General features: G+C 49.7%; 2 protein-coding genes across 5 annotated transcripts; one reads left to right on the top strand and one right to left on the bottom strand.

Moving 5' to 3' along the window:
* Positions 1-2,214: 2,214 nt before the first annotated feature.
* On the bottom strand, positions 2,215-12,148 carry LOC116945743 (ER membrane protein complex subunit 8-like). 3 transcript variants are annotated; one of them, XM_076069569.1, is made up of 6 exons: positions 11,728-12,136; positions 11,280-11,669; positions 9,013-9,089; positions 8,325-8,394; positions 4,304-4,401; positions 2,215-3,512 (listed from the first exon to the last, which is right to left on the bottom strand). In XM_076069569.1, the coding sequence occupies exons 2-6, from the start codon at positions 11,607-11,609 to the stop codon at positions 3,359-3,361; spliced, it is 729 nt and encodes a 242-aa protein (XP_075925684.1). In that variant the 5' UTR covers positions 11,610-11,669; positions 11,728-12,136; the 3' UTR covers positions 2,215-3,358. The 3 variants fall into 3 exon arrangements, with proteins under 3 accessions (XP_075925684.1, XP_032816148.1, XP_075925685.1); XM_032960257.2 differs by having other exon boundaries at positions 11,280-12,135; XM_076069570.1 differs by having other exon boundaries at positions 3,430-3,563; positions 11,280-12,148.
* A 1,513-nt stretch (positions 12,149-13,661) lies between these two features.
* Positions 13,662-25,241, top strand: LOC116945738 (uncharacterized). 2 transcript variants are annotated; one of them, XM_032960247.2, is made up of 5 exons: positions 13,662-15,996; positions 20,120-20,368; positions 21,213-21,413; positions 22,500-22,622; positions 24,210-25,241. In XM_032960247.2, the coding sequence occupies exons 1-5, from the start codon at positions 15,681-15,683 to the stop codon at positions 24,443-24,445; spliced, it is 1,125 nt and encodes a 374-aa protein (XP_032816138.1). In that variant the 5' UTR covers positions 13,662-15,680; the 3' UTR covers positions 24,446-25,241. The 2 variants fall into 2 exon arrangements, with proteins under 2 accessions (XP_032816138.1, XP_075925683.1); XM_076069568.1 differs by lacking the exon at positions 13,662-15,996 and adding an exon at positions 16,035-16,433.
* Positions 25,242-26,369: the final 1,128 nt, after the last annotated feature.

The raw sequence follows: 26,369 nt of genomic DNA on the forward strand, positions 1-26,369 counted from the left end.
TAGCAGACGTGTTTTGTGTTCGTATTTTTGTCATTGTATATCTGTTTTTGTATTTGTGTGTTTGTATGTTCACGTGTGTGCTAGGTGCGTGTCATTTAATGAAGAGTATTGTACAATGATGTACTGTAAAGTGGGATGTTGATGGGTGAAGTACAACGTGTCTTATAGTGGGAGTAGTGTTTGATAAATATTGCAGCCTGTGATGCAATTTGGTGTGTGTGTGTGTGTGTCGCCATGTGTCGTTAGTGTACTGTGTGATCGAGAGCGCAGTGCCCCTTTGGCATCACCGTCGATGCACGGCGGTGCCCTGCGCCACCCGCTCTAGGGAGCCGAGTTCCCCTCCGTGCGTCTCCAGCACCCCAGCTGCTCAGCTGCCTCAGCCACCGCTCTGGGAGTTCGCTCTGTGAAGACACCGTGCAGTGGCCATGGGCTTCTTGCTCGAGAGGTCCTCCCCCATCTGATATTGGGTTCACGAATTGATTCAAAACTGAAGTTCCAACCACGTATTAATCACATCTCACTGAAAATCAAATCAAAGATAGGGTTTTATATAGACACAAACGTTTATTTTCCATTCGATTACACTTGCAAATTGTTCAAGCTATTATTCTACCACTATTGTTGGTTCTTTTATTTTATTGGTTTATTTTTATTATTTTATTATTTCCCTTCTACGTGACTTTACCGAAAGAACCAAGAATATGAATCCCTGCAGTCACGAAAGCTTTAAATCGATATTCTACCACTGTTTGACTACTGTGATGCTTACAGATCAGCTACTAATGAATCACTAAACAGACTAAACCCGATTATTAATTCTCCTCTTCGATTTGCACCATACACGACACCCCATTGTGACCTCCACTTAAAATCCAATCGCATATCACTGAATGCAAAGAAGAAATCTACATTGGGCCTTGTTCATCCATCAAATCCTTCTTGGCAATTTTGCACTATACTCAGATAATCTACAATACCCATTGTCAAACCCAAGACGTCCATCAAATTGCTGTTTAACTTTGTGAAGAACACGAATTGGAATAGGTGACGACGCCCTTACCATTGCAGCACAGACGTTTTGAAACGACCTTGTTTCCTCCCCATAACATAAAACAAATTCCGAAGCAGCGTACTGCTGGATACAGCCACATTTGCCAATGTGATTTGTACATACGATTCGCAACAACGTATCGATAGCTCAATTTGATCGAGGGACTGTTTTAATTATTTTTTTAAAGCTTGGGAATCGATGTACAAACAAATGCACTTTGGGCCGAGATACTTTATGTATGATTTAAGGGGCACCACGGTGGTATGCTGTTATCTTCCTGGTCTGGTATGCAGGCAGGAAGGAGGTCAAAAGTTCAATCCCGACCCTGACGCCTCTATATTTGGAGTTTGCATGTTCTTCCCGTGGTTGCGTGGATTTTTTTTTTCTGTGGGTTTTCCCTCTACATTTAGAAATATTCGTTTAGATTATTTGTTATTTTGCTGCTATACATTTCCACGTAAGCCACTTCGTTGAGCTATCATTTATGGGCAGGTCACGTTTTAACGAGAAGCCAACAGCTCAGTGGACTATATTTTGTCCTCCCCCTCGTTGTTTTTGTATAGTTTGTTGTAACATTCTGAACTGCCCTACTCGACATCTGTGAAAAAAGATCTGTACAGCTCATCGGATTTCTCCAGTATAAATATTAATATTCTGACATATTGGCGTGTGTTCAGGTGGTAGGAATTGTACTGCCGTATCGAGTGTGCGTTTTATAATCTGTTATCTGTGTGTGACCGCATTTACAGTAACCGTATTCAGACCAGTCACAAGTTCGGGGTGCGTCTTACTCTCCAGTCTTAATTAGGAAATCGTTCATGACCAAACGAAACCGGAATACGCCCACGATCTCAGAAGATAATCTGGCCAGTTGCTTGCATTGTACATAACGGGTGTTATAAGCTAAAGTTGTGGGCAGCAGATGACAGCGCAGCAAAATCGATTGTGCTGTACTTATGCTCGCAAGCCTACCCTATCACCCCCCCCCCCCCCCACCTTTACCAACCAGCGTGGTTAAGTCTAGTCAATCCCCCCACCCCCAACGACTTGCACGGCTAAGCCCTAATCCAGCAGTGGAATGACCCAAGCACTGTACGTGTGTAGTAGATGTGACCGTGTCCAGATATTGGCAAGGATACAAACGCACAAAACGCACACCCGTGTTGACTTCCTGGAGAACATGGCCCAGCCCAGGCACACTCTTTATTGAGTTTCCACCGTACATGAATAACTTAGTTCGTAAAACAAGGTAAAGCTTATGTGTGGTTACAAGCAGGCATCTTCGCAGTGGCAAGTGAAACACATAGCACCGTATTTATAACACCGTGTGTATATGCTTGTGCGAGTGTGTGTGTATATATACGTCTACACATATTACATAAGTGACAAGAGGCGTTTTTTTTGTGGGGTGCCACATGAACGCACAACAAACCGAGCGTATACATTCGGGATTAAGATAACCAAATCCGAAACCTTCACTTGTAAATTTCTCATCCACTACGCAACAATAACTTAGGCTACCTTTGCTAAAATAAATAGTTCAGAGCTTATACTTTGGCCAGGTCTGCGTCCGTTTGAGTGATCCGGAAAATATTTCTGCACACCGGCACACACCGCATCCATCCTGTTTACCTCTCAATGGCTGTGGCTTACTGCCAATCACGTACCAACCTCCTCCAGTCTACGAGAGATCCAGAAATATTCAGGGAGATATTCCAGATCAATAGAGAAAGTCACCGTCATCAAAACCGTCATTGCCACCACACCTCATCGCCAACGTTGTCCGCCTCCTGCCAGATTCCGCAGCTGCTGCGCACAGTAGAGACGCGACCTCCAAGACGTGCCATAAACATTCTCCCCACCATCTGATCTTCTATTTATATAGAGCGCCTTCACTCAAGGCGACGTAACATAGTTTACAAAACAGTGACAAAATAGAATGATTTAGACGGCAGGGGGCGTGCAAGGGTCAAGGAAGGAGTGACCACAACAGAGGGTACTTAGGGATCACGAACGGATAGGGGAGGGACGGAAGGTGTGGAGGGACAAGAGGAAGAGAATCGGCAATAGAGAAGAGGCGAGGCTTTAGGTCTTTCCCTTGGTCGCCGGACTCATGGACACCACTCCAATGGCTGCCTTGATAATAATGAAGCGCTGTAAACAGTGTCCCCGAGTGTCCGCGAGTGGCCGCGAGTGTTCCAGAGTGTTCACGGGTGGAGCTTGAACAGCCAACCCGGTCCGATTTTTGTTCTCTGCAGTCGGGGGGATGGGGGCGGTTTGTGAGGAGGCCTTTCATCATCCCGGGACTCAGCACAGCAGCTGTATGGAGCGAGCCACCTCCGGGTTTCTCCAGTCTTGCCGGATGTCCGCCAGGTGCGCGTCGAAGTCCACCAGTCGGCTGTGCTCGCCCGAGCCCAGCAGCGATCCCGTGATGGGGAGAGCCTCTCGCTCCAGGAGAACCCTGCCCCACGACGAGTGGCGTTAGGAAGAAAAGTGGGGGGCCAGGGGCGGGCTACAAAAAAAGCACGAAACCAGAAGTGGTTTTCACAGCCACGTAATCCGGGTGAGGCCACCTGCTGAATATTTCTTCTCTGAAGCTCTTGCCATACACTACTGCGCATGTCTTCAGTAGTAGAAATGAGGACTCTCGTGTGGCCTCCACAGTTAAGACGTTGTTTTGTATATTGGTTGTCTGGATAAATAACCAATCAGTAAGCTGGAACATAAAAAAAAAGTTATCGATTCCCGAGTCAAATCGCGACCCCAGGCCATTGCAGTTTATTTATTTCGTCGCTGGAGCTTGCATAAATCGCTATGTACAAATCAGAATCTTTAGTTAGAAGGGAGGAATCCAATGAGCGTTGAAGCTCTTTTTCACAGATGTCCAGTACAAAGCGGGACGCGATCGAGGCTCGCCGACGAGCTGCTGGCTCGAATATCGTGACACCCGAGATGAGCCCTGCTCAGCCAAGCCAGCTGCCACGCTTCCCCCGCACTGGCTGGCCTCACAAATTTGCAATGGTTTAGGTTACAATTTCATTGGAAAGGACAGTATTGCCGGGCGTAATATTAGCCGGGTCTGTTGATGTCGGGAGACCCAGAAAACGTTTCCACACCACCAATAACACGGCTGCATCCAGTAATAATGCCTCTCATTGTGGGATGTGGCTACTTGTCAACATACCCGCCTACTCCAGCCGACCAGCAACCTGGAAAATACCCAGTCAAGTGTGAAGCTCTGGCGTTACTCACTGGTTGAGGTCCTTCCTTCGCCACTGTGCACTGCCCTGGCTCTCGTACACGCAGATGGCCGGCTCCTGGTGCTCCAAACTCATGCGCTTGTTGTCCAGCTGAATGGATGCCAGGAGCCACACACAAACACGCAACATCAGAACCGGGCGGTTTTGATTGCGGTGTTCGCAGTGGAAATTGCCTGTGTGAATGGGCAAGGCGACATTGTGAGGACAATGAGCGAGAGACTGACAAAATTAGCGACGGAGTGGGATTCTGGGAGAGGGCAATAGAAACTATTTCACTATTTATTATTTTACCAGGTAAGGCCCATTCAGCCATGTAGGTATTTTCCAGAAGCGACCTGGCCACAAATGATAGCCCAACTAAGTGGCTTATCATGTGGAAATTTATAGCAGCCAAATATTCTCAACTTATCTCTTAAATATGGAGGAAAAATACTCTTTGGTTTTATTTGGTAAAGTCACGGAGGTAAAACAAATTAAAATAAAATAAAAGAAACAATTAAAACACGACGTTTCGGAGGCAACGCAAACTTCCGTCTTCAGGTGGGACCAGTCACAGCAAAATCGCTGCACCAAGTGGTGAGGTTCTAGGAACCTCGAGCTTACAGGTTGAGGGGGGGGGGGTGTGGGAGGGGCCATGTAGGGGACTTTAGTGGAGTGCGGAGCTGAGTTAATCCGTCTTTTGTTGTGCCGATGGGTCACTGTGTGTGTGCAATAGAAACGGGAAAAAATAGAAGAAAATTAAAGAAGATCGTCGAGGATGTGCTGTACGGGGGCAGTAGAAAAAAGGGAAATAGAAAAGTTCGGAAAGAATATGTTTGGTATACCACTGCTTGAAATTGCAGTTAGAAATTAGTTAACGTTTGGTATGATTTAAAACGTCTTTCTGAGGCTCTGGGAACCTCGAGCTTAAATACCAAACGTTAACTAATTTCTAACTGCAATTTCAAGCAGTGGTATACCAAACATATTCTTTCCGAACTTTTCTATTTCCCTTTTTTCTACTGCCCCCGTACAGCACATCCTCGACGATCTTCTTTAATTTTCTTCTATTTTTTCCCGTTTATATTGCACACACACAGTGACCCATCTACACAACAAAAGACGGATTAACTCAGCTCCGCACTCCACTAAAGTCCCCTACATGACGCCTCCCACACCCCCTCCCCCCTCAACCTGTATTTAAGCTCGAGGTTCCCAGAACCTCACCACTTGGTGCAGCGATTTTGCTGTGACTGGTCCCACCTGAAGACGGAAGCTTGCGTTGCCTCCAAAACGTCATGTGTTAATTGTTTATTTTATTTTAATTTGTTTTACCTACGTGACTTTACCGAATAAAACCAAAGAGTATGAATCCTTGCAGTCACGAAAGCTTCAAATCTAGAATTATGGAGGGAAAAACCAGACGACCTGGAGAAATATCCACGTGGCCACAGGGAGAACATGCAAATGCCACATACACAAGCGTCAGGGTCGGGATTGAACCCATGCGCTCCTATATACAGTGAGGGAAAAAAATATTTGATCCCCTGCTGATTTTGTACGTTTGTCCACTGACAAAGAAATGATCAGTCTATAATTTTAATGGTAGGTTTATTTGAACAGTGAGAGACAGAATAACAACAAAAAATTCCAGAAAAACGCATGTCAAAAATGTTATAAATTGATTTGCATTTTAATGAGGGAAATAAGTATTTGACCCCTCTGCAAAATATGACTTTGTACTTGGTGGCAAAACCCTTGTTGGCAATCACAGAGGTCAGACGTTTGTTGTAGTTGGCCACCAGGTTTGCACACATCTCAGGAGGGATTTTGTCCCACTCCTCTTTGCAGATCTTCTCCAAGTCATTAAGGTTTCGAGGCTGACGTTTGGCAACTCGAACCTTCAGCTCCCTCCACAGATTTTCTATGGGATTAAGGTCTGGAGACTGGCTAGGCCACTCCAGGACCTTAATGTGCTTCTTCTTGAGCCACTCCTTTGTTACCTTGGCCGTGTGTTTTGGGTAATTGTCATGCTAGAATACCCATCCACGACCCATTTTCAATGCCCTGGCTGAGGGAAGGAGGTTCTCACCCAAGATTTGACGGTACATGGCCCCGTCCATCGTCCCTTTGATGCGGTGAAGTTGTCCTATCTCCTTAGCAGAAAAACACCCCCAAAGCATAATGTTTCCACCTCCATGTTTGACGGTGGGGATGGTGTTCTTGAGGTCATAGGCAGCATTCCTCCTCCTCCAAACACGGCGAGTTGAGTTGATGCCAAAGAGCTCAATTTTGGTCTCATCTGACCACAACACTTTCACCCAGTTGTACTCTGAATCATTCAGATGTTCATTGGCAAACTTCAGACGGGCATATATATGTGCTTTCTTAAGCAGGGGGACCTTGTGGGCGCTGCAGGATTTCAGTCCTTCACGGCGTAGTGTGTTACCAATTGTTTTCTTGGTGACTATGGTCCCAGCTGCCTTGAGATCATTGACAAGATCCTCCCGTGTAGTTCTGGGCTGATTCCTCACCGTTCTCATGATCATTGCAACTCCACGAGGTGAGATCTTGCATGGAGCCCCAGGCCGAGGGAGATTGACAATTATTTTGTGTTTCTTCCATTTGCGAATAATCGCACCAACTGTTGTCACCTTCTCACCAAGCTGCTTAGCAATGGTCTTGTAGCCCATTCCAGCCTTGTGTAGGTCTACAATTTTGATTTAAAGCTTTCGTGACTGCAGTAATTCATATTCTTAGCTCTTTCGGTAAAGTCACGTTGCAGGGAAACAATAAAATAATAAAATATATATAAAACAATAAAAAATTCTCACGACGTTTCGACCATAACACAAACGGTCGTCATCAGGTGTGAAAAACCAACGGCAAGAAACATTTGAAAGAAGTGTCGTTTTGCATTTATTTTTAAACGGTGTATTTTTATCCACATATACAAGCACAGAGACAATTTCAACCGAGAAGATGGATTTCTGGCTTAGCAATCATTGGAAGGATTTGATCAACCATTTCAGGTCTTAATTGATTGTTCACGCTTACGGTGGCTTTCAGACAGCATACATTAATTTTTCGTCTCCCCCCTCCTCTTTTCAGAACATAGATGGACTCGTCCTTCTAAATAAACTGCCAATCGCTGCGCGTGGCGCTGACGTTTTTTATAAATAAATACACCGTTTAAAAATAAGTAAATAAACGCAAACCAACACTTCTTTCAAATGTTTCTTGCCGTTGGTTTTTCACACCTAATGACGACCGTTTGTGTTATGGTCGAAACATCGTGAGAATTTTTATTGTTTTATATATATTTTATTATTTTATTGTTTCCCTTCAACGTGACTTTGCCGAAAGAGCTAAGAATAGGTCTACAATCTTGTCCCTGACATCCTTGGAGAGCTTTTTGGTCTTGGCCATGGTGGAGAGTTTGGAATCTGATTGATTGATTGCTTCTGTGGACAGGTGTCTTTTATACAGGTAACAAGCTGAGATTAGGAGCACTCCCTTTAAGAGTGTGCTCCTAATCTCAGCTCGTTACCTGTATATAAAAGACACCTGGGAGCCAAACAACTTTCTGATTGAGAGGGGGTCAAATACTTATTTCCCTCATTGAAATGCAAATTAATTTATAACATTTTTGACATGCGTTTTTCCGGATTTTTGTTGTTGTTATTCTGTCTCTCACTGTTCAAATAACCTACCATTAAAATGATAGACTCATCATTTCTTTGTCAGTGGGCAAACGTACACAATCAGCAGGGGATCAAATACTTTTTTCCCCTCACTGTACCAGGCTAGGTAGTTAACATCTCACCATCGCGGCGCCCCAATCAAGGCGAGTCAGCGGAAGAGATGGCGAGATGAAATAAATGAATTTGGAAGCCACGACAAAGGAAAAGTGGAAAAATTGGGAGAGGTCTTTGGCCAGCAATGGGAAGTTGCAGGCTGACAAAAACAATCACCCCATAACAACAACCCTATGCAGAAGTTTGGAACTACGTGTCGATGCAAGGCGTCATTACCATGACGAGAGTGGCATCACGGAAGTTGTCCAGGATCCGATCGGCTACCTTGTGAGCGACCACGTTTGGCCTGTGGGACACAGCACCCAAAGACAAACATCCCCCGTATAGCCTTTAATACACTGTTAGGGCAAGAGCTGTTAGCGAGTACCTATTAAGGCTGGCACGGCACACGAGGGGGTGCGTGGCCAACACCACGCCTGTCCGCTTTTGTCTCCCCAGTGATGATGTTTACACACTGCACCAGGTACTCATTTAAGGGTGTGTGAACCTAAGGGAGGCCCAGCATTAGTTCAAATAATCATCACTCTTATTGGCAATGAGAGGAATCGAACTCGGCTTGCCGGGTTCGTATAGCAGTGCGCTAACCACTATGCCACGCCCAATACACAAGCACGCGCGCATCAACGCACCATCTCAAACCTTCCTTTCTTTTTGAAGAGTCTGTTAAAGGGTTATTTTCTTCCATATTTTCAAACACCTCCCCATGGCTTCCATGACCGGGCACAAAGTGGTTTCTGTGAAGGCCATTCGACTGAAACTGCTGATATCTTCCAGCTCTACATTACCATGGACTCCATGACCCCAATCTCACTGTTCATTCTCACATCCTGCCTGGCTGCCACCGTTACACGGCGAGTTATCGTCGCTGTGGACACGAAGCCATGGGTCTCGATGCTCCTGGCACCTCGAGTCGTTGACGTTGATGTTGGCCTGGTAGTATCCTGCGATTGCCAGGCCCTGCTCTTTGCACCACGCATCGATCTGAAAGTACACACGAACAAACATGAACAAAACAACTTTTTATATAACGCAAAACCTTTTACCCGTGCCACACCACACCAAGGGGAGTCGAGGTTCGCAAAGAGGGCGTGGCTCAAAAAGAGCAGCGAGGAAGAGGAGGAGGAGCGCTGGGGAGGATGAATGACTCAGATGGCAGGGATGCGAGAGTCATGAGAGAGAAAGGAAGAGTAGAAGAGGAGCGAGTAGAACTGAGCTGCATGGGGCAGGTGCTGTTTTCACAGGAGGTGGGGCGAGGGGAGGGATTCTGTGGGGATAGCCACACACAAGTCACGTGATCGATGGGAGGGTTGAGCCGATTAAAGATATACAGTAAAGCCTTGGATTGCGAACAACTTGGTCTGCGAGTGTTTTGCAAGACGAGCAAATTTTTCAAATAAAGATTAATTTAATAAACGAGCGAGGCCTTGCAATACGAGTAGTATGTATACGCTTTGTCTGCCGAGCGTCACGTGATCACAACTGATATACGAGTGCTTTGGATTACAAACACGTTTCCGGAACGAATTATGCTCGCAATCCAAGGTTTTACTGTACTAGCCTTTTGCCCGTTCAAGGACGGGTGTATTGCCGTAAATCTGAAACTTGCAAGCGAAAAGCAGACCGTGACGTGATATTCATTGCATCCATTCGTGTGCAATTTGTAAGGGCGCGGTGACACAAGACTTATTTCATTTAAAGGTTATAATCCCTTGTTCATCATGACGTCCTTTTTACTTCTATGTCTCAACAGCGTTACGGAGATCGCGTGACGTGAGGATTCTGCCTTTATAGTGAGGGTTATAAGTTGATGCTGAGGAGGACGTCACCTGTTCATGATTATTAATGAGGGGGGCTGTTCGATGTGGAGCGACGTCACCTGCTCATGATTATTAATGAAAGGGGCTTGTCGATGTGGAGTGACGTCACACGCGGGACACAGACATTCTTGGCTCACTATAGTAGTAAATAACCTCTGTTCAGAGAGGAGCGGTAGAGTAGCAGTTCACGCATCATACAAACATATTTGGCAGAGTTCGATAATTATCGGCCACAGCTAACATGAGTGGCAAGTTATCCTCTGAACTGGTCCTGGCCTCCCCTACCTTCGCCAACCCCAAATGGCAAGCATTTGGTTGGCTGTTTTCAGTTTATTTATTTTGGTATAGCCCTGTGAGCCATTCGGCTCTTGAATCGGGTGCAACCACAACAAACAAAAAAACACGAACAAGAAAAAACATCTTAAAGTGACTATGTGACTGTGCAAACAGAAAGTAGTTCTACATACATAGGTAAAGTACGGTCAAACATAACCAGCACAGGTGACCAGCACGACGTGGTTGACGCCTTCATCGAGCAGTGCATTTACCATGGCTAATGGGGATATGGATTCCCCCTCCCCACTCCCATTCCCCGTAAGAAAAGGTCCCTTCACTCAATGTCATGAACCTCTACACGTCCGATTAGCACGGTTTTCGAAAGGAGTTCAGCATACATGAAACAAGACCCGCACGTGGCAAACACAAACATGACATGGACCTGCCAGCCTAGGTCTATCAGCACTATGCAATACACTGTAACACATTTAACACAAAGATGGCTTTCGCGACCAATATTATGATTCATTGTTGATGTTTTTTTGAGACAGCGTGAGTAAATTCCCAATGTGTGTCGTGCAGCCTCCTCCACCCGACACAGCCACGTCACAATTCTGGCAGTCGCCTGATGCTGGTTGTGGTTAAGCGCGAAACGTCGTCCCAAATAATTAAATGTGTGTGGATTGCTGTCAAACAAAGGCGAGACGCTGAAACAGTAATAACTCGTATTTGGTAGTGTCGGGTGGAGGAGGGTTGTACGACACACACGATTTAGCATTTTATTCACGAGGCGATCTGACCTCCAAAAAAAACATAAATTCCGAATGATACTGCAATACAGTTCGACGCAATGATCGGTACCAGATATCGTTACGAATAAATTCCTACCACCCGAACACGAGACGCCGATTAATGATTCCCGGGACCGGTGGCAACCCCAGACCAGCCCGCCTCCAGCTGCGCTCCGACTCGGCCTAGTTGCCCGGCCAGGCTTAGCCCGCCCGAGCCGACAAGGCCCGAGGGGGTACGGGGGGGGGCGACCCTCGTGGGTCCAGACCAACAATGGAACGTTCCTCACCAGAGAGAGGGCCACCTCCATCATGGGCGCCAGGGAGAGCGCGGCGTGGAAGAGCGGCACGGCATCGCACAGCAGCACGGCCCGCGCGGGGCCGTTCTCTCCTCCGTTGTGGTGGCGGTGGCCGCCGGCGGCCTCCCGGTCTCCCTGCTCGGCCGCGACGCCGCCCTCGTCCCGCTCCCGCTCCTCCCGCTCGAGCTTCTCCTCCGTGTGATCGTCGGCGCGCCGGGCGGCCAGCAGCACCCCGCTCACGGGGCAGTGCGGGTAGCGCGCGGCGTGCAGCTGCATCTTGGCATAGGCGAGCACCGTGAGCGTCAGCTCCACATCGGCCATGGTGTGCTTTGGAAGGCCTCCTATGTAACAATGGGGGGGTTGGCTTGTTTTTTGTTCAACCTCCTGAATAAGATTTTTTTGTTGTTCAACCTCCTGGATCAGATTTTTTTTGTTCAACCTCCTGAGTAAGATTTTTTTTGTTCAACCTCCTGGATCAGATTTTTTTTTTGTTCAACCTCCTGAATCAGATTTTTTTTTGTTGTTCAACCTCCTGGATCTGATTTTTTTTTTGTTGTTCAACCTCCTGGATCTGATATTTTTTTTGTTCAACCTCTTACGAGCTTTGATGGTGTGAGCGTTCCGCAAAGAGACCGCCTCCCTTTCGTTTCGCCTGGGACTCGCCGGCGCAGGCGATGCCCCCGCTGCAACGTTGACCAGACGTGGAGTAACAGAGGCCACCTCCAACCGCGGCGGACGAGACAGCGGAGTCGGTGGGCCCGGACCCTTGCTCGCTTCGTCTCCGTAAGGCCAAGGCGGGCGGGCGGGCGGGCGGAGCGAGGAGGAGGAGCGAGGAGCGGCACTCACCGCCTCCTCCTCCTCCTCAGCCGTGACGTCCAGGAGGTCGCCATGGTTTGTAGTGGTAGGGGGGGGGAGGGAGAGACGCCGTGGGGGGTGGGGGGCACCATCTTACTGTGGGGGAGCAAACCCATTGTGTGTGTGTGTGTCTCTGGGTCGAAGCGATGCTGCTGGAAATGATTCCCTGCCGGAAAGCCCTTTGGCTGATGGGATTTGTTGAAAGCCAGTTGGGTGGAGGCACTGATTATGTGAAGGAGACTTGTTGTCCGTTTCATTTCCACCATCGTCGTTCTATACAATGGAAACGTGAAAGAATTTGCTCGTCTTGAATCAATGCTGCTGACATTATGCACTCACCCCCATGAGTTCGTTCAACTTATGGGGATGTATGAACCAGGGTCGGATTAAAGTTGATTTGGTCACCCGTGCCCTAATAAATCTCAACGTTCATCCTACAAAGTCCTATCACAAGGGAGAAACACAAACAAATAGACAACACACGTTTTGCCCGTATTGAAACGGCTGTACGCAGTATGGACCTGAAAACTAAATTTCCACGTGTAAGAATACGGGGTAAACTGTATGGGTTTACAGCTATGGTTTGTGTCGGCCCTAGGCACTTCTGTTTTGCAGGGCTTCAATGATAAAGTCCCTCAATTGGTACTGTTGCCCATGTAACTACCGCCGTTGTTACTCGCTTTATTGTAAGAAAACACCATTTGAAAATGTTATTGTTAATTTTGCATGTGAAAAAAATATCGAAAAGTTCATCTCCAGTGTTACATTCTCTCACCTTATGACAAAAAGAACCATTGACATTTCTCTGCCTCTTTTTATATACACTGTGCCTACCCATGCACTTTATAAATATATGTATTAAAGAAGATATCTAGGTTACATTTTTTTCATAACCCCCCCCCCCAAAAAAAACCAGTCAAATTTAGTTTTCGTAGGCCCTACTGGATAATACAGGCCTGGTATGAAAACACGAAAACACTTTTATATTTAGTGTGGAGAGGGCAGATATATAAACGAGACCTATTGTCTATTGATTACTATCGTCGTTGTGGAGAATTTACTTATATACATGTCAAAGTAAAAAAAAGTGTATTGTCCTGAAACAATGCTGCATGATGCACTCCCAAAAGGCCGTGGGGCTGATGGGATGGTGTCATAAATTAGTTTTCGTGTAGAGAAACGGTGGTCACCTGGACATTGTTGAATGTGCGGCTAAACTGGTGATGGCAGGACTCGTGTGCACTTGTATCAAGTGTAGTAGTACATCCCTCCGATGGAGGCACATGTCTTGGTTGGCCGATGATGGAGATGCGTTGTAAGTTACATCACGGGACCTTCTTTGCCAGTATCAAAATATGACAATAGGTTTTCCCATTTTTTCTGGCAACAAAACAGTTGTGTTAAGATGTTAAAACACCAAACTGAAACCTTTTACAAGGAATCGTGTCTGCATTAACCACAATACTTGCGGTGAGAATGCGAGTATTGTGGTTAATGCAGATATGATTCCTTGTAAAAGGTTTCAGTTTGGTGTTTTAACATCTTAACATATGGTTTTTTTTTGCCAGAAAAAAGGGAAAACTTATTCTCATGGGTTGTAAGTGTTTGGAGAGGCTTTAGGCGATTATTGAACGTTAAGCTGAACCTGCCCTATTATTCGGAAACCAAATAACCGAAGGGCTGTGATTTTTTTAGACATCCAAATTCTCACAAATGACCTTGTGCCGCTGCTGGGTTGGCAATGGTGCACAAGCGCAGTTGACGAAAACTGAACAGTTGACAATAGCACTGTAGCCTTAAAATGAAAAAACACGAGGCCCAGAGTTAAAATATACATGTAATTGCGTAAAATTACCCAAATACGTTATAGTGTTTATAAATGTAATACTTTGAGGTACACTCACGACCCTACACGTTAATGTTACGTGAATATCGGTGCTTATCAGCTGTATTGAGCGCAATGAAACTGCCGCAATATTTGAAACATCCATAATTTAATTCATTTCTGTACCGTACCACAATTGTCTAAAATATGAATGCACAAGGCATCCAGGCAAAATGTATTTAAAGATTTGCCATTTGTTAAGGAAACATCCCAGTATATATGCCAACGTTGGGCCAACTTTCAACGTTTTCTGCGATTTTCTCAGGTTGGGTTGATTATTTTTTTAAAATAAAGGGCTTGTTTTTACACGTAAGATTACAGGTGATAAGGTTAAACAGTTTAATTCAGACTGTGAAGCTAATGGAGAGTAATTTTAAGGGCGGTGTTTCTCTTGGCTGATTATATTATTTAGTGATATACTGCTTGCATGATTGGCAGTAGTGTACAAATAACACAAACTCAACACATTCGTCAATGGAAAATTATGTAATAGGCGACGTTTCAGGCATGCCCTGTGCTATGAAGGGCCATTACCCGAAACGTCGCCTGTTAGTTTATCTTTCAAGACCACAGTTTTGCATTGACCAATGTGTTACGTGTTTCACAATGGACCTTCATCCATAATGTGCCATGAAGATGGGCCATTGCCCGAAACGTCGCCTATTAAATATACTTGTGTTGCCTTTTAAGGCCACGGTGGCTCTTGGCTGCTGTGCTTCCCTTCGCAAGATGCCCGCCGTCACTTCGCTGTGGCCAGCACTGCCTCAGACGTCACGTGGACACGCCCACTCGCGTTTAGAATTCGTAGCCCGCTTCAGCGCCGGCTCCGTTATCCGACTCATGCCGCCCGTTGCGCGTGCGAACTATGAAATTAAATCCACCCAATCTCGCAACCCCATAAACACAAAACAGCCGTTCCGACCCGGACGGTGCGCCCCATGAGGGCATTCGCAGGGCATAAAGGGCATTCATGGGGCACTGGATGGACGGAAGGGCAATCAGGGCGAGACTGAAGGACGGTGTGAGGCACGCATAACAGCCGCGCCGGGTAGAAGGGCAGTCAGGGGCCAAGGACGGTCTACGGCATGGCAGACTAGACGGGCATTCGGGGGCAAGGTTTTGACAGAAGGGCATTTAGAGAGGCGGTTTTGTCAGGTTAGGGGGTGGCCCTCTGTCAGGAGGAGTCATAAGTGCATTCATCGGTAGATTTGGTCTCTCGCAGGGAGAGTCTGAACATTCGGGGGCATGGCTGAGCAGAATGGCAGTGAAGCGCAGCATTTATAGGGGCAGGCTCGGAGTTGCCCCCATCAGGGAAGGTCGGATAGGGCAATCGGGGGCAGTTTCTGCCTTTAGCAGGGCACACTTGAACTGGCCGCCTCTTAAAGTAGAAAGCCAGAAGGGCAATCGGATGTAAGATCGGCTTCCAGTACAGCGCACGCCAGAAGGGCATGAACGAAGCAAGACTCGCCCTATTATCTAGTCAAGTAATAAGGGCATTCCCGTGCAGGTTCAGCCTGCAAGCAGAGCAAGTGGGAAGAGGATTCTTGGTAGGGCTGGCTTCTGGCAGGGCACGGTAGTGGAAAGGAATTGGGGGTGCAGGGTTTGGCCACAGCCGGGCATTGGAGACGCGAGGCCTCTGGCGGGGCAGCCCAATGGAGGAGGACGCTAGGCCGGGTGTGGTGGCCCACGGGGCCGCGGGCGGCTGGGCCCGCTTGGCCCTGCTCTACGGGGCCGTGTCGGCCGTCTTCTGCGTGGCCGTGGGGCACCGCCTGCTGCGAGCCCGCCTGCGGCCCGGCGTCCGCGCCGCCTGCAGCCTCCTGCTGCTCTTCATGGGCGAGCCGCTGTGCGCCGCGTTCGCGCCCGGGGTGCCGGGCCTCCTCGCCTTCGCGCTCGCCTGCCTCCTCTCCTACGCCACGCTGCCCTTCACGGCCTCGCTGCCCGCCGCCGGGAGGGCCGTGCTCATCGTCGGTACGGGTTTCGCTGCCCCAGCCCTCGTGTCGTGGCTCTTGTTGGACCACGTTCCCGTCTTTACGATCAGCTCCGGGCAGGCGAGGCTGCGTTGGCTTGGTCACGTAGCCCGCATGCCCGGCAAGGGAATGCCCAAGCAGCTTCTGTTTGGCCGCTTAGAGGGGGGGGCGGTGGCTAAACGGGCTCGAGAAGAGATTGTAGACTGATGCGGTACGGGAGGATGTGGGAGCTGAGTGGACTTGCCAAAGACCGGTACCAGCGGTGTCGAGATCGGCGTCTGTGGAGGAGGCTCGTGAAGGAGGCTGCTGGTACCGGCAGTGGGAGGCAGTCGCCCTCCAGCGACAACGGAGGGCAGAAGAGCGACGCTCACAACAACGAGCGGAGCGCCGCCGGGCTAATTAAAATGCAGCGAGTTGGCACAGTATGGGGCAGAGCTGGTGAGTCAACCCGTGGCACCCGGGTCCGCCCCGTGACCTGTCGGCGAGCCTTCAACACTTCAAGTGGCCTCGAAGTGCACCTAGCCTGGCACAAGCGCCGTGGCGACGTCACCGTCAGTCACTTCGTGGCGAATGGCGGGTGTTTGGTATTGGTTGCTGTGGTTAACGCGTTTGAACGTGCGCCCGATACGGCCCTAGACATCACTTCATTGGGCCCTTGGGCCAAACACGGCCCGAGACTTCATTTAACACGGCACCGCTACTTCGTAACATGCCGGCATGCACGCTTTGCGAGGGCACCGCTAATGAAATCGATCTGTCACTGCCGGGATCTATAGCCGCGCTAATCGGGTACTAGAAGGCGGCGGAATAATGACGACAACAACAACACCGCGTCTGTGTAATGTGTTGCCCCTCGCTCAGCCGCGTCTGTCGCCCTAAGTAGCCAGCCGTGCTCATGAGAGTTGTGGGGGAAGGACGACAAGCAAGTGGCTCGAAACGCGCGCCCATTCATGTTTCACCCGCCACAGTTTTATTTTAACGTCACGCTGTTGGTTGGCCCCCGTATAAAAACAAATAACAAATTTACAGTAAAACCTTGGATTGCGAGCATAATTCGTTCCTGAAACGTGTTTGTAATCCAAAGCACTCGTAATATCAAAGCACTCGTATATCAGTCGCGATCACGTGACGCTCGGCAGACAAAAGCGTATACGTACTGCTACTCGTAATTGCAAGACCCTCGCTCGTTTATTAAATGAATATTTATTTTAAAAAATGTGCTCGTCTTGCAAGACACTCGCAGACCAAGTTACTCGCAACCCAAGGTTTTACTGTATATAGGTTGGCCCACGCCCTGTTGTTGATAAGTGTTGTAGCACGGATCGCATCAAGCCAATTGTTGCCGGCCTCAGATTTGATGCAGAGAACCTTTGACTGGACGCACATTGACCAGCCCTGTGGAAGTATGGTCAAAAGACAACTCCGCGACTCGCACCGCGTGGGACTTGCTGACCCGACCCAACTGGACATCTGTGATTAAGATCTTCATAGCGCATCGGACTCCTGGATCAATAACGGTTCTGCTTCTGATGGGGCGCAGGGGGAGGGCAGTGGCGGTAGTTTTCATCCAGGAGTGGACATCTTATTTAAAGCCAGGACTTCGATTAAAACTTTGATAATGTGTCTTTTTAATAAATACATATCTTGAGACGAACAAGATATATATTGTTATTAATTCTAATAAGTGGAATTCTTTCTCTTTTAAATACAAACTTGTGAAATACAAACTTGTGAAATGCCTTCAGTGTCACATTTACCCGACATTAATCTCCCTCTTGTGTGCCTGTAGCCTGGCTCTACCCTCCCGCCCCTCTCACTTCCGAAAATAACAAACACAAAAATCCCCCCCTCTTCCTCACTCGCCCTCTCGATGCCCCCCCCCCCCCCCCCGCAGCTTTACACCGTCTTGAGACGCGGGGGCACATTCAGACGCTTTGTAAATCCAAACCGCGCCTTATCTCTCGCTCCCAGGTTCCCGTTATCTTCGTCTTGCCTCCCGTCGTTGTTGTGCTCGCCACCCCCGCCTCACTTTCTCTCTGTCTCACCTCTCTCTGTGTCGCTCTCCATCTCTCTCTCGCTCTCTCTCGCTCTCTCGGACAGCAGACATTTGTCTGCCCTTCTCTGCTTTAGGTCCCACCATTGCTCAGAAGGCACGCTTCTTTACATCATCGCAAACATCATCAACATCATCATGCCCAGCACCGTCATAATCATCGTCATCGTTGTCAGGAGTGGAGTGTGGTTGGCGTTGGCCCTGGTGCAAGGAGCACAAATGGGGTCCCCCTTTTTGTCAACCTCCCTCTTTGTAGACTGGCGCCTGTGCCCGTCGGCCCTGGTGCAGTTGCACCACCTGCACACTCGATATTTACGCCACTGATCATCAACATCATAATGACGATCGTCATAATGCCCATTATTGTCGCTATCATCATCATCACAGTCATCGTTATCTTCCAGACTATGGCTTTCATGAGAGCCAATTCACCAGTTATGTTAATTAGTATTCATACTTTGTTGTTCATTTTTGTGTTACTGATGCTTTGCTTCACCCGCACGAATTCGAAATCAAACGTATTCTTTCAACCGAGTAGGATGATTTTGCAGAATAAGACCATGTTTTCTATTGTCTTAACTGGTCACCTTCCATCTCGTGGTGGCTCGGTGTGACCCGCTCATATTTGGAGATTGTCAACCCGCTCATACGGAACATCTGTGAAAACGAGCTTCATAGCTTATCAGATTCCTCCAGTCTAAAACAAATATTATGATTCTGAAAGGCTAAACGAGAATGCCGCGGTGTCGCGAGCCGCAAGGCGACTTCGCGTGGCGGTCACGTTGATCCGCTCGCCGTTTCCCGTGAAGTATTGCTGCGGTCGAGAGCTGGTGACGACTTCACTCTGTTTGGTCACCGTCTCTGCAGTCGCATTGAGGACTGTCCCAGTAAACTTGCAAAAGTTTACCTGAAGGTGGCCCAACGTTGGCCCACTGCTTGCATGTTTACTCAAATCTTTGATCTCCCACTTGTGGAGTAAAGGGGGGGGGAAGGGCAGTATTCGGTTTGGAATCGATCCGATTGCAGTTCTTAGTTGTAAATTTTGATGTCCCACTTGAGGACGGTGCAGAGGAGAGATGTTAACTACCTCGCCTGGTATACAAGAGCTCGTGGGTTCGATTCCGACCCTGATGTTTGTATATTTGGAATTTGCGTGTTCTCCCCATGGTCGTGTGGGGTTTTCTCTGGGTCCTCCGGTTTTTCCCTCCAAATGCAGAAACATGCGCTGAGAGTATTTGGCTGCTATACATTTCCACATGACAAGCCACTTCGTTGAGCTATCATTTGTGGCCAGGTCGCTTCTAAGAAATCGCTATATAGCTCAGTAGACCTTATCTGGTAAAATAAAAAAAAATAGTTTAAATGGTTTAATTTCCGGGTGTCTCCAATCCCTTCAGCTGCCGTCTTAGCTTGACAACATCGAGGAGAAGGAGGTGTTTGTTGCGGACTTCAGCACTGTTCCACAACACCGACCTCAATCACTCCACCACACATTTGCTGCTCGCCTGCAATTGGAGCAGTAGTCACTAAGCTGTCAACGGGGCCACCATTTCGGAAGTTCCGCCCAGGTATCACTGTGATCCATCGCCCCCTTTGCCATTCCTCCTGTCTGATGGACCTGGCCCGCATCATCGAGTGTGATGGTCCGTGAGCAGCACCCGGTTGAGTGTGGGCATGCCCACGTACGGTCGGGTTTTTCCATAGCCCAATAACCACGCCTCCCTGGATGGTTGTGCGTGCATGCATATGCATGCCACTGTGGGGAGCGGTAGTATAGTGGTTAACGCGCTGCTGTACGAACCTGGTAACTCGAGTTCAATTCCTGTGCACGGCCAACACCAATGACAATTATCTGAACCAGTCCTTGGCCTCCCCTAGGTCGACTCAGCCTCTAATGAGTATCTGGTTTGGTCTCGAAAAACATCGCCACTGAGGAGACAAAAGCAGCCGGCATGGTGCTGGCCACCCACACGTGTACCGTGCCGGCCTTCCTAGGTGGTTGATGACCGCACTTGCCCCAACAGTCTGTTTAGGCTATACAGCTGATCTTTGTCTTTGTGCGTGCCACCAGGCTGTGAGTCGCCCGCGAGTCACGTGCTGGCCAGGCGTCTCGCCGAGCTCGGCTGCCGCGTCTTCATCGGGGTGAGGGCCTCTTCGCACGCGGAGGCCGGCCGTATCGCCGGCGACTTGGCCGGCGACCCCTCGCGCGACCCGGCGAGCGGTCGGCCCGGCCCGGTCCACGTGCTGGGCCTGAAACCTGGCGACCCTCGGAGTGTCACCGCCGCGGAGAAGGAGGTCCGGTCGCTCGTGGGGGCCGACGGTGAGGGTCCCGTTTTCTCCCGTCGCCCGTGCTTTTCCTCCGCCCGCTTAGACTCCCTTTTTGCGTCTCGGTCGCCCGCACCGATCGCCCACCCGAGACGCCCTGAGTTCCACCACGACTCAACGCGCGTTCCCTCGGCACCGCGTGGGGCTGCTCATGCTGATGTTCTTTCAGGGGGTAGAATGGTCAGCACACTGGGCTCCTGGCATGGCAGCTGAAACATTGGGCACGTTTCTTAAATCCCAGCTGGATAACTGGGCACACGCCACAGTCAATCGGCAGGTCATTTGCGGTGGGGTAAAGTGTGGGTGCCTCGCATCTCTTCCAAGATTCCTGGCCAGTATGGAAGAGTAGGCCAAGTGCCCCCTCGATGGATTTTTCCGGAGCTCAATCTCCATTGGAGGCCATTCCACCACACAGTGGTGCGAGTGAGCAACTGTAGGGTCGCACCATCGTCTCAGTCTGTGGTGGTCATGGAATGAGAATCTTTATTTATACGGTCGAAATCTGATGAGCTATTAAGCTCTTTTTCACAGATGTTCCAGTAGGGGTGGGTTGGAAGTTACAACAACAATGATCGAAGTGCAAAGTATAGGAAAGGTAAGCAAATCACTAAAAAGAAATACGTAAAATAGATAAAGGTATATTCGCTTCAATTGCATAAGTACGCCAATTCCCAAGCTTGGACAAGGCAGCAAAACAACAGCACAAACGGTGCCGGACCACACCACGACAACACGCAGCCCCTCAATAAAAATTTGCACGGCCCCCCACACGTGCAGGCATTGCCCATCTCCCGTGTTCGCTCGCGCTCGGTGTGACCGTGACCGCGTGTCCCGTGCAGGTCTGTGGGGGCTCGTGGTAGTGGCGGCCGCCGACGGCCGCGCCCCGTGCGGCGTGGGGATGCTCTCGGAGGTGCCCGACGTCGGGGCCTACCGGCACGGCCTGGAGCGCGGCCTTCTGGCCCCTATGGAGCTGGCGGGGGTCTTTCTGCCACTCGTGCGACGGGCCTGCGGGAGGGTGGTGTTTGTGGGGCCCGGAGCTGGTACGGCTCGTGGGTCGGGGGGGTCGCGGTGACGGTCTAAAATAAACTAAACTATTTTTATTCCGATTCTCTCTCTAGGGCACGTGCCTGCGGAGAGGTGATTGGAATGTGATGGTTGAACTATAGGCGCAGCAACTTGTAGGTTGGGAGTTTGACGTAGCCGGAAAGAGATGTAGATGACAATAAGGAAGAGTCAGAATATTTAACGAGACTGGAGGAATCCGATGAGCTTTTTTTTTCATATATGTCCAGTAGGGGTTGGGTCAGAACGTTACAGCAACAAACAATACGAAAACAAAACAGGAGTGCAATTTATAAGAAAGGTAAACAAATCACTGAAAAATAAAACATATAAAATTAAACATTTTTTTTTTATCTTACCACGTAAGACCCACTGAGCTGTATAGCTCTTTTTCAGAAGCGACCTGACCACAAATGATAGCTCAAAAAAGTGGTTCATACTATGGCAAATACTCTAAAACGCATGATGTTGATTTTAAATTTGGAGGGAAAAGCCGGATGACCAGGAAAAAAATCAACACGACCACAGGGAGAACACGCAAATTCTAAATATACAGGCGTCAGGGTCGGGATCAAACCCACGACTTCCTGCATACCAGGCGAGATAGTTAACATCTCACCACCATGGCGACCACCAGGAGCATCATAGCCGCGCTAATCGGGTACTAGAGGGGAATAATTTTTTTGCGTACGGCAATATGTTCGGGAGCTAGATGCCAATTTCCAGATGTGCTTGCCGTGAAGAGAGAGAAAGTTCGTGACGTTTTGGTATTCCTCCTCTCGAGGAGCGCAGACCACGGTGGTTTACTATATGGTCCCTAGTTTTGGTCACATTTTATTTTTGGGTTACATTTAATATTTTCAATAACCTGCCAACAAATTTTTTTCTCACAGTCATCTGTTGTTTCGTGACGTCTACCTTGCGGTTGCCTGCCAAGGATATTCAAAAGTCCATTTGGGCCCTCGGGAAGAAAAATGTCCCCCACGATTTATCCCGAACGTTCTAACCGGCTTGCTTTTCTCTACTATGTCCGCCCCGCCCCTCACCCCGCTGTCACTCTCAAGCGGTCGAGGCGCCAGCGGGCGGCCCGCAAGCGGTGGTAGCGGCGGCGCTGGCTGCGTTCTGCGTGGCGCTGCGGGGGCAGTTGGGCTCAGAGGGCACGCATGTGTGCGGGGTCGAGGTGCCAGGTGGGTGTGCCGGCGGAGCTCCGTGCCCCGAGGGCCGGCCACGCATCGGCGACCGTAAGCCGCCCTAATCCAGCAGTGGATTGAGAAAGGAGGCCACGCATCCCGTTTATGTTCCCGTTCAAGGGGCATGAACCATCACGCGAACGTCTTCACCCGCAGCGGCTCTTGGCTAGCCATCGATCAAAGACGGTCACTGCATCGCGCCCTTTCGGGTGTGCTTCTGCGGCCATCTGGAACGATATTAAGAAGCCACGGGATCTATGCACATTTAAATCTAGATTGAAAACTCATTTCTTAAAAAAATAATAGTCTTTAGTTTGTTGTCCTTCCCCCACACCTACAATTAGCACGCTTGGCTACATATGGTGCTAAATAAGTTCAACATACATACCTACATACGCATTACGGTACGAGATTAGACCGATGTTTAACACGCGGCTCGCTCCCACGGGATGCTGCGCGAGAGTGCCTGGACACGTACGTTGAGGTCGTTTTGCAGAAAAATTGTCTCTTTGTCGGGGATGGAGCAGAGGGGGTGGACGTGTTTCAGGGCAGAGGGAGGGCAAACGTGATGACGGGCGGAGGAGGAGTGGATATTAAAGACTGCCCGCGGTGAACGGTTTGCAAACTGAGCCGTTCGCTCGACGCAAGAGTCCCACAGATTACATCGCGCAGTTCAATATCGCTGGCAGCCATGTTAAGTATAAACATTAATAACGCCCCCCCCCCCCCCACTACGACATGGCTTGGGTCAGCCAAGCCCAGGCCTGCCCAGGAGATAACGCATCCCATTGGGCTTTCACCTGCAACGATAATAAAGGACATTTGAGTGAAGTGTAATAGCCCATTAGCGCGAATGCAATTTGGGTTAATGTCGCACTCGGCAAGCGTTCCCTAAGTGGTCCTGCAATGACGCGTCGATTGAACTCACTCGAGTCGTGCGCTCGGAATGCTTGTAGCGTACGTGCGTCCTGCTCGCCGCCTTTGATATTATTACTCCAATAGTGATGCTAAAATAAAACTACAAGCTAAACCATTTTTTTTTTATTTTACCAGGTAAGGCCCACTGAGGTGTATAGCTTTTTTTTTTCAGAAGCGACCTGCCCACAAATGCTGGCCCAACGAAGTGGCTTATCACGTGGAAATTGATATCAGCCAAATACTCTCAACGCACGTTGATTCTAAATGTGGCGGGGAAAACTCGGGAGAAAAAATCCACATGACCATGGAGAGAACACGCAAACTCCAAATATACAGGTGTCATGGTCAGGATCGAACCCACGACCTCCGGCATACCAGGCGAGGTAGTTAACATCTCGCCACCGTGGCACGCCTGTTAGATTCATTCCAATGTCCCGAACTAAGCTACAGAAATTAACGACTCCCGACCCCGTTACCAAGTTTAGGCAGAGTTAACTGTTGTAATGCTTTTGTAAAAACGGGACAAATAATCGAATCATGACCATGAATCATAATACACCAAATCACTGGGTGGGTGGGAGGATCGGTGGGCGGGTTTGCTATTAATCATCTCGTGTCCGTTACGCGTTACAGCGGTCTGACTCTCGGTCACTCTGGCATCGGCAGATTCCTCCGGCAGCGAGTGGGACCCTCTCCGGCCATGCGGCCGGGCAAGGACGCCTCAGGAGACCTCGGCAGGGGCAACCGAGGAGGCCACCGAAGAGGCCTCACCAACGGGTGTCGCCGAGACGGTGGCGGCCCTGCTGTCCAAGCGACCCGCCGAGAGGTACCCGCTGCGCGGTGGGGAAGGCCTCCTCGGCCACGCGTGGGCTCTCGCCCGTCGGGCGTCCGGCCCAGCGTGACGCGCTTCGGGTCCATCGGAGGTTCACGAACTCTTATTGTGCGTGCACTGCGCAGCCGCCACCTATCCGTCGCTGAGCCTGCCCAGAAAGAAACGCTCACGCGTCGTCGAGCCGAGCGCAACGCTTCGTGGCGATGGCGACCCTCTTCTCGTACCGGACGCCGCGGCTGCAAGACCGCACGCAAGCGAAGCGACGGTGCGTGCAGGACACGGCGTATGGACGGCAAAGGGTGCCATTGTGTCCAGTGGATCAGTCCTCCCCGTGTGTCGTCGTCGTTGTTGTATGAAACTCGTGGGTGTTTCCCCCCCCTCCTCCCCCACCCCCCCGGCCTGCACTATCCTTCTGTCACGGTGCGATTCGTGAAGTTGGCCTTAAGCGGGAAATGCCGTCGACCGTTCACGTCGCTTCCTCCGCCGCGTTCGCCCCGGTGGCATCGCAACTTCGTTTCCGAGGACGGCTCGGGTGAAAGCTTCCCTTCGGAACGGGTGGCGCGTGGACGCGGTGCAAGCGAGGCCCATGGCCCGGTTTGGTGGCGGTTCTCACCCGGATAAGTCTGCCAAAGGAATCCGGGGGCCGTGCCCACTACACTACACAAACTGGGCCAGGTTTGGCTTGCTGACCAGTGGTGGTGGGAACGTGGCATGGTGCAAGAGCCATAGACGCAAACTTTTTGTGCCGATGCTGTCGTGCGCAAGGCACAGGTTGCAAACGTGACCGTGCTGTAGTATGGCAGCGCTGCCAGTTAAGAGTCGGTTAATCGTCCTTCGAGTCGTGAATAAAATGCACACTTACTTTGTCGGAAATGAACAATGGTCGTCCTTTGTGAGAGCGATAATGTGCCATAGCAATGTGGAATTTCCACTGTGACTCGGGGGCCACCAATAGAGATGATCGTGATGACGACCACATTTCGCGCTCGTGTGGATGAGTGGAGGAGACGTTGAGCGAGGCCGCGGTGGGCTTTCAGTAATGAACGAAGATGACCAGAAGAGGGCACCATTGCATCAGGAAGGCAAGGTCTCCTCCCTGGAAAAGGACGGAGTTCATACACGTGCCGTCATGAACCAGATACACGTGCGGTGATTAACCAGATACACGTGTGGCGATGAACCAGATACACGTGTTGTGATGAACCAGATACACGTGTGGCGATGCACTGGATACACGTGTGGCGATGAACCGGATACACGTGTGGTGATGCACTGGATACACGTGTAGTGGGTTCACGGGACACGGAGACGGTGGAGAAGAGGCAGCACTGTTTATTAAAGCTTGGCAAGGGTTACACTGAGAAGGGGTAACGGCCCCTTCACCCGTATACACGCTGGGACACCCCCTAGGCTATCAGCCTAACCACTGTGCTCCCAGTTCCTCCGCTACAGGCGCTAGGGGAGGCTATCCGACCTGGCCCTGGTCATGGCACAGGTCACGGCACCCCACCAACCAGACCGACCCTTAAAAGGGCTCCGGCTCTGAGGCTCTGGGGCCGCACCACCGGCGTACCCTGCCGGTCCTCAAAAGGACAGCGGTCAGGGAAGTCCCAGGGTCCATCTAGCCGGCCTTCACTGGTTCTTCATTCTTGGCCCCAACACACTGCCCCGAGCTCTCTGTTTCCCCGCCCTTTATACCCATACACCACTGAGAGGCGGGGCTATCGCGGACGTGGTTGAAGCCACCATGATGTGACTGTGTTCCCTTCCCGCAACACCCCTACACACGTGTGGCGATGCACCGGATACACGTGCGGAGGTTCATGAGTTTCACTTGTAGTTACTGGTCATTGTCAACATTCAGGTGCATGAACTATTTTAATATGCTTATATACACACCTCTTAATTAACTCGCACTCACCAGCACGGTGAAATATAATAAAGTAACCCTCCACGACTGATGAAGCATGGCGAGACCCTCATCCAGCAGTAGA

The sequence above is a fragment of the Petromyzon marinus genome, chromosome 25, assembly GCF_048934315.1.
Source record: "Petromyzon marinus isolate PM22_M1 ecotype Great Lakes invasive population chromosome 25, UKy_Petmar_22M1.pri1.0, whole genome shotgun sequence".
Classification (NCBI taxonomy): Eukaryota; Metazoa; Chordata; class Hyperoartia; order Petromyzontiformes; family Petromyzontidae; genus Petromyzon; species Petromyzon marinus.